This window comes from Chiloscyllium punctatum, chromosome 16 (genome assembly GCF_047496795.1).
Source record: "Chiloscyllium punctatum isolate Juve2018m chromosome 16, sChiPun1.3, whole genome shotgun sequence".
In the NCBI taxonomy this organism is placed as follows: domain Eukaryota; kingdom Metazoa; phylum Chordata; class Chondrichthyes; order Orectolobiformes; family Hemiscylliidae; genus Chiloscyllium; species Chiloscyllium punctatum.
The window spans coordinates 39073112-39084119 of record NC_092754.1 but is presented as its reverse complement, the minus strand read 5'-3'; the positions used below and the strand labels follow the sequence as shown (position 1 = coordinate 39084119).

At 37.2% G+C, this 11008-nt stretch overlaps 1 protein-coding gene across 1 annotated transcript in view; it reads right to left on the bottom strand.

Annotated features, from left to right (window-relative positions):
* Window positions 1–561: 561 nt before the first annotated feature.
* c16h1orf174 (chromosome 16 C1orf174 homolog) overlaps window positions 562–11008 on the bottom strand; it is a 29257-nt gene continuing 18810 nt past the window's right edge. Inside the window, exons 4-5 of the mRNA XM_072586740.1 lie at window positions 8189–8347; window positions 562–6276 (exon numbers count right to left, since the gene is read on the bottom strand). Coding sequence (XP_072442841.1) covers window positions 6202–6276; window positions 8189–8347 — 234 coding nt within the window. The 3' untranslated portion in view covers window positions 562–6201. The remainder of the gene's footprint in view (window positions 6277–8188; window positions 8348–11008) is intronic.

Below are 11008 nucleotides of genomic sequence, written 5' to 3'. Positions count from 1 at the left end.
GAGCACCTCCTCAGTGTCAATTGTTGCTGTCGTCACAAGTGAAACTTAATGACTACTTTGACACTGAAGAGGAAAGTTATTCCAGAATTCCATGTAGTTGGCGTAGCCTGAGACTGAAGGAAGAACCTGACAAATTTGTTCTTTTCTTGTACAGGATTGTTGAAGCCAGGGGCAGGGCTACAGCTCTGATGTTAGGGAATAAAGTGCTGGGATCAAATTTGGGACTTTCCTGGTTTCTCAAGAGCCCATACAGATTGTGTGGCAGTATTTCTCATGAAGGAAGTTAGGCCTTTCAGTTTCACTTAGTGTCTGCCTTGTGTATGGAATTCTGCAACAGGCTAAGCTATTATCCAAATTCCAAAGAGCGTGTTTGCACATAATCTCTTAGCATTGTAAAAGGAATGGCTTGCATCATTTATCGCAAACAATTTATGGCTTCCTGTATAATTACAACAAAAAATGAAGGTTGTGATTTGGAAAATGAAAATCCTTAGAAACCAGACATTTTTAAATTCCATGGTAACCTCAAAGCATTGAAGCATAAAAACACTGACTCATAGGTTTCTACTAGAACAGTTTATTTTTTGTTAAACCAATTTTACAAATAGACATTCAAGTGCATTATATATTTTTTGTATATTCAATACACAAAACCATTGTTTTAAGAGGTTAATTCCTTGATAAGTCATATGGATTAAAAAAATGATCCTCCCTGACAGATTCCTGTTTCTTTAAATCAGGTGCAGCTCTTGGGGAGGCAATGCCGCTTCAAGAAGCTGCAACCAAGGAAATAAAAATCAAATTTAAAATTCATGAAACATTGATCAATGAGAACTAACACACTTTGCTCTCTGGATTTTTAAACATTTTTCTCTAAATTTCTTAGTGCAAATACCAAAAATAGCATGAATCAAAAGTATTCAAATTTTATGTTATATTTTAACAGCACAATTTGCACCAATATAGACTGAAAAGGTTCTTTATTGTTGAAAAGGCTGGGATGGTTTTGACAGTCTACTGAATACTCTTCATATGAGTCACTGCCCACCCACACCTTCAGCCTGCAAGTTTTCCCTTTTTTCCCTTCCTCTGCTAAATGTAACACATTTTTGGAGAATCATTATCCTTCAGTATTTAACCAACGCAGCAATTATTCACATGTAGGTTTTGACTGAAAGTGTTAGCAGCCATGTTTATGGAAGGCAGGTTGGTGTTGAAGCAGTTGTGCCCTCACTCCATGTCAACAAATGAATGTAGTTCCAGCTGGGGGCACTGTGCAAACAAGGTCAACAACCAATCCAATTCATTCCTCTAATCCAGAATGATTAAGGCTAACCATCGTAGCTCAGTCACCACTCCACTTGAGATCGACAAACTCAAGGTAGAGTTAGGGGCATTGCTTGTTTGTAAGGCTTACTCCCTATTTGGGTTAATTAGCTGATTCGTCACTGTTGGAGGAAAGCATAACATATTCTTATTCTAACCTCTTCAAACAAATCAGCCAACATCTGCTGCATTAAGAAACCCCTCTAATGAAAGATATTATAAAACTTGCAAAAGAAATGTGTTTTGCTGGAATCCAACTTTGAACCTTTAGAAGTAGGCTGATTGAGTAAGTGCTTTAAAATATAAATTTCCCTAAAAGATCACCAAAGTTATTGAAGGCAAAGGGAGTCAGTTATCTGGTAAGGTGGTCTCATTTGGAAAATGGGTTTTCTGCTTTTTTTTTGTCTTTCATTTTTGTTTCTTCATCATTTCATCCTTTTCACACTTGTTTTCAGGGGCATCAGTACATCAACCTGATAATATCACTCTCATATCAATCTTGGACATTTACATAGCTATATTTAGAAGGTCCAGAATCTGGTGCATTGCAAACAAAGCAGACTTCAATCAATTCTTCCTATCTAGAATGAGTAGCATAAGGTTTACTTCTAGCACTTGAATAAAAAAACTCCAGTTGTCGCTTTTGCTGATACAGAGTCAAAACGTATGGTGCTGGAAAAGAACACAGCCGGTCAGGCAGCATTCGAGGGCAGGGGACTCGATGTTTCGAGCATAAGCAGTTCATCAGGATGCTCTTCATCCGTTGACTCCCCTGCTCCTTGGATGCTGCCTGACCTGCTGTGCTTTTTCAGCACCACACACTTCAACTCTGATCTCCATCATCTGCAGTCCTCACTTTCTCCTACTTTTGCTGATATATCGTCACAAGAAATGTGTTTGTAAATGGAAATAAAATGGTATGACTTTGTGTAGAAAGTTAGTCCAACAAGCTTAAGTTACAGAAAGTTCCTCTGATCACTCTCCTTGCTCAGTCTCCGATTTCAGTTTATAATTAGACACAGACTGGTATCCTTGCACTGTTCCACTTGGGAAAAGTTCCACTTCTGGACTGGAACTGCACACGGATATAGGACAGCACACAAGTCAAACTATGGAAAATTAGGTAATGGAGAGAAAACGAGAAGTTGTGAGGGAAAGAACTTTTCAAAATGCTTTCTGCTGGGTGGAGGAGGTCTCAACAATTTGGGTCAGGATGGGGTCATAGTGCAAAGAAATCATACTCAGAATATGAGGAGTGGTGAATGTAGAGTGCTATTTCCAATTATCCCAGGTTCAGTGGTAGTACTCCTGTTTCTGAGGCACAGGTATTCCATTGAAGAAATCCAGTCTGACACTTCATGTATTACTAAGCAAATATTGTTGCATAACTAAAAAAAAAACCCTATTGCATTAATCTGAAGAAAAGCAGGAGACTTCTCCCTTGGGTCCTCGGCTGATATTTTTCCCTCAAACAATATCATTAGAACAGACTATCTGGTCATTACCACATTGCTGGCTGTGAGAGTGGGCTGCAGGCAAATTGGCAGCCATGTTTCATAAATGACCAGTGACCATACTTCTGAACATAATTAATTTGCTGTAAAGTGCTTTCAGACACATCAAGGTAGTGAAGGATGCTACGGAAATGCAAGTATTTTTGTTTTCAGAATCAAAGAATCCTACAGTGCAGATAGAGGCCATTTGGCCCATCGAATCTGCACCCTCCCATACAGACCTATCCCTGTAACCTTACATTTACCATGGCTAATCCACCTAACCTGCACAACACGGCACAATTTAGCATGGCCAATTCACCTTACCCGCATATCTCTGGACTTTGGGAGGAAACTGGAGCACCTGGTGGAACCTACGTAGACAGAGGGATCATGTGCCAACTCCAACTAGTCACCCAAGGCTGGAATTGAAAACAGGTCCCTGGTGCTGTGACGTAACAATGATAACCACTACGTGTTTACCTCAACATGAAGAATGAAGACCTGATCTCAACTAGTGGAAGGTATCAGTTGGAGAAGGTATCAGTTGGAGAAGGTATCAGTTGGAGAAGGTATCAGTTGGAGAAGGTATCAGTGGGTTCAATGCGAATGGAGTGGGGGAAGAGAAGAGGAAGGATGGCTTTCAGTTACAGATTGAAATAATGACATTTCCTTTTAGTGCATTTTCAAGGTCTTTACTTGGGAGAATATTATGAAGTAGTGGAAGGATTAACAGAATAATTGCCTGTACCTATCTTTATGCCCTGATGGTAGGATGACTAGTCCCATACATTGGGAGAATCCCATAATGCAATTCATGAAAATGGAAGAAAGAGCAAGAAAGAAACAGGCAAAGGGAACAAATAAGAAACAGATTAGTCGCGTAATAATGATTTATTTCAGGTGTAAACTAACCCCCTCAAATTTTGTCTGTGATTTTTAATTTTAAAAAAGCCAATTTGTTGTTCAAGACACAAAACCAACAACGAAAGAGTAAAGATTAAATTCTGATGATGGAGACCAACTTTCTCCAGATTTAACAAAAGAAATTCTAATTCTAGGAACAAATTTCGAAACAATCTGAACAAAATGCATAAACTTACCACTTAATTCATGAATATAAACCCGCAGAGAATCACACAACAGTCAATTAGAATGGAATATCCATTATCACTTTATATTTGTGTTTCTTCCTTCACTCAGTCCATCGACTGAAACAAGTATTTCTTATTTTCTTGTCTGCTCCTCATCTGACCAATCTAACAGATTTCATCTGGCTAACCTCCATAAATACATTTATTTACCCAACTTTCTTTCCAAATTCCTCCTGTCTGTCATTCAACATACTCATCCACGACCAATACAATTTTGACAACCAGAATTCCTGTTCAGTTTGAAATGTAGACCAACCAGCCAATGTTTAATATGAGTTAAAAGCAATATTACAAACCACGATGGCCTTAGAATGCAAATATCTAACTCTATTCTTAAATTAATTAGCTTCAATAATATTTATTTTGCCAAAAGAATGCAATTAAAAATCTATACAGTTGAATGCATACAATATAATTAGAAAACATATCTGATTTTGTTGGTTTCCTGAAAAATTACCTATTTCTGAATTGAACCACATAACTACATCAATCAACCGTTACCTTTCCAGTAAGCCAGCTAACTTTTGTACACTATGAACAGTAAAAAAAATTATATTCAGCTCTCTTGTTTCAGCTTGAGGAAAGCATGATTCATAATTCTTCACCTGCTGCTAACTGCATGTGCACAACTGTCTGGTTTTTCATTTTGCTGTTTATGTAGGCTTTACAGCATGCTTGAATACATGACTGAATCAAAATATTTAACACCAAGTTCCACAATTTAACTGTCACAAGGACATAGCTGGTTGATAAATGTGGCTAAGGACATTAAATCATGTATGGCAGACAGGCATTAATTCTCTGAATGCCAACATCATTAATTGTACTTCGAGGATACAGGGTTGACTAGTCACAATACCCAGAGGAAGAATCAAAGCTTACAGAACATTTCCGACTGAATAATTTCAAATGGCTTAAGCAGGAAATTGACACAGGATAACCAAAACAAAATGACCTGCAAAAGCACTTCCATTTGATCAAATTAAGTGTTAATGAGTTGAATAATTTTCAGCATAATAACAGGATAGTAATGCTGGTAAGATACAGAAAAGTAGGATTCAATAAAGGACTTTAATTTTACAAAAAGAAACCTTAAATGAATATAATCATAAACAATTAAATAAACACAGAGGATAACTAAAATATGTTCTTAGAATGAAGTATATCTACTGAAAAGAGAGTTGTAGGCTTCTTTTCCAAAATTAATGAACATTCTGGAAAATGCCATCCATCATTTCTATTATTTGTTACCAAATATCTACTGCATCAATTAAGAAAAATAACTCAATCAAAAATTTGAAGTGTTTAATTTGTTCTTTATATTAGGTTTTGAACACAGCAAAGACTGCTGGTCACAGATTCTTTTGGCTACTTTTATCACCTGGATTCAATAGGACATAATTATTGTTTGATGTTGAACAAATAAAAATTGCAATTCACGTCATTCACTCTGCATCATACATTTCCCTGAATTTACAAAAGGTATCATAAATCATATCACTGACCTGAAGAAAAAGAATCATATGTAAGGACTTCAAACTAATTTCCATGAAAACACTATTTCAAATATGCAAAACTATCTCTGATAAGAATGGACGGATAAGTCTTTTTAGTACACTTGAAGAAATTGAATAAGAGGGGATTTTCCAAACCATATCACAATTTAAAATATGACAGTAAATCAATAATTATTCTAGAAAATGAATATGTACAAAATCCATAAGACCAATGTAAGACTGTGTCTTAAGTTTTACATTTGTAGTTGTGATTCTCTGTAGCAAAACACTCTAACCACCAATTCATTCTCACACTGGCAAAGGCTCTGCACAAATGCCAAACCTATTCCAACATTTACTTCCATTTCTAACTTTAAATAGTTGGTGTGACACAAAAGTCCTTGATATGGATTATTGCTTTAGTAAAAGCTCTAGATATAAATGTCAGGGCTATTTTGCTTTGAGTGCAAACTTAAATAAAAGAATATCAGAAAAGGTAAGATATAGCATAAAATCACAGAGCATAGCTGAAATAATTTTAAGCCAAAAGTTTGATTATAAATACCACAGATTCATGTTGTGTGATCATAGATTAGCTGAGCGATTACCAAAGCTGGTTTCCATAATAAACCAGGCCACAAAAATAAGACTTGGCTATTATTAAGCATGACATCAGACATCTTTGGTTTCCATTGATTGGTTAATAGTTTCCATCTGCGCTTTCTCAGACCATCACAAACACTTTTCCACTATGTCCGGTGTATTTTGCTGCACAGAATTTACTTTTGTTTCCGTTCCCACAGGCACCTTTGAAGACAAAACATGTTTGTTAGTTTGTAGAAGTGTAATTTTCTCTTTCCTTAACAGATGAGCAGCTAAGGTAAATCATGAACCTGTAGCAATATGGGCTTCAAGGACCCAGATACTTTTGCTATTCTGAGGAACACCTAGGCAAAGATTTATTTCTTCTCCTCTGCTCTTTTGTTGAAGACCACTTGTTTCAACAATGTGTCACTACCCAGATTGGTGGGAGTGGGTTCAGGGTCATGATAACTTCTTTACAACAGCAACTTACCATCTGGAATCATAATTCAAGCATAGTAGGGGAAGTGATTTCATCTTCATTGTTCACCAGCTCTCTAAAACATTTGAAAATGTGCATTTCTATGTAAATATTAATTCAAGCAGAAGACCCTTATCCAATTTCTCACATGAATGCAATCTCTTATTGTGTCAATAGTGGTTCACCCCATTTAATGATAATTAATAAGAACAATAATAAGTAGTTGTGCAACAACTTCACCAAAAAAACCTTATAATGCTGGAACATAGAACAAAAGACTGATTTGCTAGTAGTAGTTCAAATTCCAAACCAGTTTTAATGGAAACGAAAATTTTGCTAAGAAATGGATGGATGTAATGTCAACAGAAGTGCTTCTATATCCCTGCTATTTTATTTTCTGCAGAATTTCTGTTTGGCGAGTCAATCATTTAACAAAATTATTTGTTTCTCCTGCCACAGATCCTGCCTAACCTTCTCAGAATTTCCAGCCGTTGTTTGTTTTTTCAGATTTTCAGCATCAATTGTCTTTGTACACTAAACTGATGTCAGCCATGATGTGAGTTATGGAGTATTTGTTTCCAGATGTTGGTTTGCTCGCTGAGCTGGAAGGTTCATTTCCAGATGTTTTGTCACAATACGAGATAACATCTTCAATGAGCCTCTGGATAAAGCAATGTTGGTGTTTCCTGCTTTCTCCAGCAATACTCAGCAAGTGTATCAGAAACTGTTGGAGAAACTCAGCAAGGCTGTCAGCATCTCTGAAGAGAGAAACAGAATTCATGTTCTGAAAAAGTCTCATTGAACTTTAAACATTACCTCTATTTTTCTATTTTCACAAATGCTGCCAGACCTGCTGAATTTATCCAACATTTCTGTTTTCTTTTCAGGCTTTGCTTTTATTTTCATGAGATGGGACGTTGCCTTTGCTGAAGCAATTCTATGCAGTATGTTTGTGTTCTGGGTAAAACTATCTAAAATTTCTTCCTTCATTAAATTTGAATGCCTGAGCTTGTATTGCAGTTCAATGATTCTGAGCAGGAATGACTCAAAATTATGGATATATCCTGCAAACCTAGAAGTCCTGAAACGGTCTCAGTGTCTATAGGCTTCTGCATACAGGAACCTTGGCATGTAAGCTGCAGTTCCCTCCCTAATCTTTTTTATTTGTTTGTTGAGTTAAAATTGGATAGATTATTACAAACTTTACTTACTGTTTACTCAGAAACCTGTTCCTGTGTAGTTTTCATATCTAGTTTCCCTAACCTGAATGGACATTTTCACACCCTGGATGTAGGTTTGCTCGCTGAGCTGGAAGGTTCGTATTCAGACATTTCGTCAACATACTAGGGAACATCTTCAGTGAGCCTCCAAATGAAGCACTGGTGGTATAAACCACGATGTAACACCACCAGTGCTTCATCTGGAGGCTCACTGAAAATGTTACCTCTTTTGGTGACGAAACGTCAGAAAATAAACTTTCCAACTCAGCAAGCAAACCTACATCCAGAACCTTAACCTGAGCTACAAATCTTCTCAAAACTCACTACCAGTACTTGTTTTCATTTGACATCACTTTTCTTGTTGCTGTACACTGATGAAAATCATCTATCTTACTAAAAAACCCTCTGAAGCAACAAATACACAGAAGTGCCATACCTCAGTTTCTGAAGGAGGCATGGATCTTGGCTCTCCTGCCATCTCATTAACTGCCTTGTCCTCTAGTTCTTCATCTTCTTCATCTTTGGCAATGAAATGCCTCCTCCTATACTCTCGTCTGGTGGCAGAATCCAAAAGTGGTACTGACTGCGGAAGATCCTGAAACATCCATTTTATTACATTTTCATCAAAGTTAAAATCTATCCACCTGCCCTCAAAGCTTTCCTTTTGGTACATGTGGCATCAATGAGTATTGTAGCAGAACGTTCAAGTGAGCAATGTGCTGTTCCTGATAGTGCATTTGTTCAATCACCAGAAATATATCCGACATTATCAGGTGCAGACAGGCGGCGGCAGCAGTGTCTTCATCATTAATATAGAGGAATTGAAATCTCCAATATTCTAAGGGTCATAAACCACTGTCTTGGGGTGATTCAAAATTCTAACATTTGGTTTGAGTTTGATAAGTAGTCAAATTTAAACATTTGAAAAGTGATGCTTGAGTCTGAATCTAAATTTGTGACAATGGTGCAATTTTTAATAGAGCTTCTCAAATGTGCTTCACTTACCCGCAAGAATGTTTAAAAAATGTATATGTTTAAACTTTAAAATGATTTAATGGTTAATGAAAATCTAATGGTATCACTATCAACAAATACCAGGCTCTAAATATTGCTTTGTTTTCAATTGGAACTGGTTTTAAAATTTGCTTTAAACAGCGACAAACTAATTTTAAAAATCACACAACAAGTCATAGTCCAACAGGTTTAATTCATCAGGTGGTAGAGCTGTGCTCCGAAAGCTAGTTCTTCCAATTAAACCTGTTGGACTATAACCTGGTGTTGTGTGATTTTTAAACTTTGTACACCCCAGTCCAACACCAGCATCTCCAAATCAAAACTAATTTTAGCCTTACTAATTTTAGACCTTCTTGCTTCACCTGTAATCAATTCATCTCTGCATTCTGGACAAAATGCAGCAAATTATCCATTAAGTAAAGTCTGAAGTTGTGAAAATTGGTAAACTGAGTATGTATACAAATCCAGATATGTATTGCAGAAGACACATGGTAAATGAGAAATATAATTTAACAATTTAAGGTGAAATAATTGCTAAACTTCCTGATACACCATCACTTACTCATGCACAAGCAAACCTGTCTTGAGATTCTCTTTGACATAATGAGCAAGGAATTCCATTTCATGTCAAATTCCTCTACCGAGAGAAAGCAACGGGCGCACCAAAAGTGTTTCATAACATGGTTGACTACTACTCCATTGTGGATGTAAGCATCTGCATTGGTAAACGATTTAGAATTCGTAGATTAGACAGAATGAGACATTGCTTTACTTTTAAGCTTGGAGTTGTGAATGTTTTTTTCACTGCCGATGTGCATATACCTTTAAGAGACATGCTCGTGATGACATCACCGTATCATGGCATATGACTTAATAGTATAAATCTCTCAGTCTCCATCTTCCTGAGCCCTGTCCTCTTGCAGTGTGATACATTGAGGGGAAGTATGCTAAATTACAAAACAAGTGCCTGGAATTATACATGTATGCTAGTAAGTAAATACCAGGAGGTGTAATTAAAGTTCACTGAACTCTTAAAAGTGATATGACCATGTCCAGTGTTTCCTATAAGCTGCTTGGCTGCACAGCCACTGGACAAGTCAACACATGTTGATTGGCATGCTATGCATGGCTTCTGGAATGACATTGACAAAACAAATTCCGGAGAATATTGCCCAAACCTATTTCTTATGTTCCAGCAACTAACTTAAATACAGAATCATGGAATCTCCACAGTGTGGAAACAGGCCATTTGGCCCATTGAGTCCATACCAACCCCCTGAACAGCATCCCACCCAGACCGATATCCTTACCCTATGCATTTCCCATAATACACTTCATCCGCACATGCCTGGAAGCTATGGCCAATCCACCCAACCCTCACATTTTTGGACTGTGAAAGGAAAATGGAGCATCTGAAGGAAACTGGAGCATTCGAAGGAAACCCACGCAGATATTGGGAGTGCAAAATCCACACAGATAGTTGCCCAGGCTGGAATGGAATTGAACCTGAGTCCATGGTGCTGTGAGGCAGCAGTGCTAATCACTGAGCCATTGTGCCACCCCATAGAATGTGATGGTTGCAGATCATCAATATATCTTGTCACTTCATGTCAGGAGTTCCTTAAGAACCTTGTTTTGTTCGTTTAAAGTTATCTTAAAACTGCATGGTGGCTTGAGTTGAAAGTGCTCATCTGCCAACAACCTATTTCCAGCTTTGGTTTTGCAAGATAAATATCAACAAATTAATTCAGGTCTTTTGGATGGATCGTGGGACAACCTCTTTTGTTGCTGCAGTTTATGCTGAAAGTCGAAGTGTCTTTCATTGAAGCATCAAATAAAGGTGCTCTGATCAGAAAGTCATCCTACAGAAGATTTGACGGTAATGATGAATGGTTCCAGTATGTACAGATCTTAACAAATCATGTAACAATGTTACACAAAGCAAACATTTTGTTTCTGGAGGGAATCAGCCATGGACAACATTCCATATTAAAATCTTGGATATAAATTTTAGCATAAACTGAAACTAATGCGATGGCATAAGCTTCCATTAGCTAACTTGAAATGTGAAATGAACAATGTATTTAAAAACAACATCAACAGGTAATCCAAGACGGGGCATGGGAAAAAATTGTGATTGTAGGAGCTGCTCCTTTTTTGAGGTATTTTAAGTGTTGGAACTGATTTCCTTTCATTCCAGGAGCAATAATTACTGTTTTATAAGCTGTTGCATTGCTTTGGA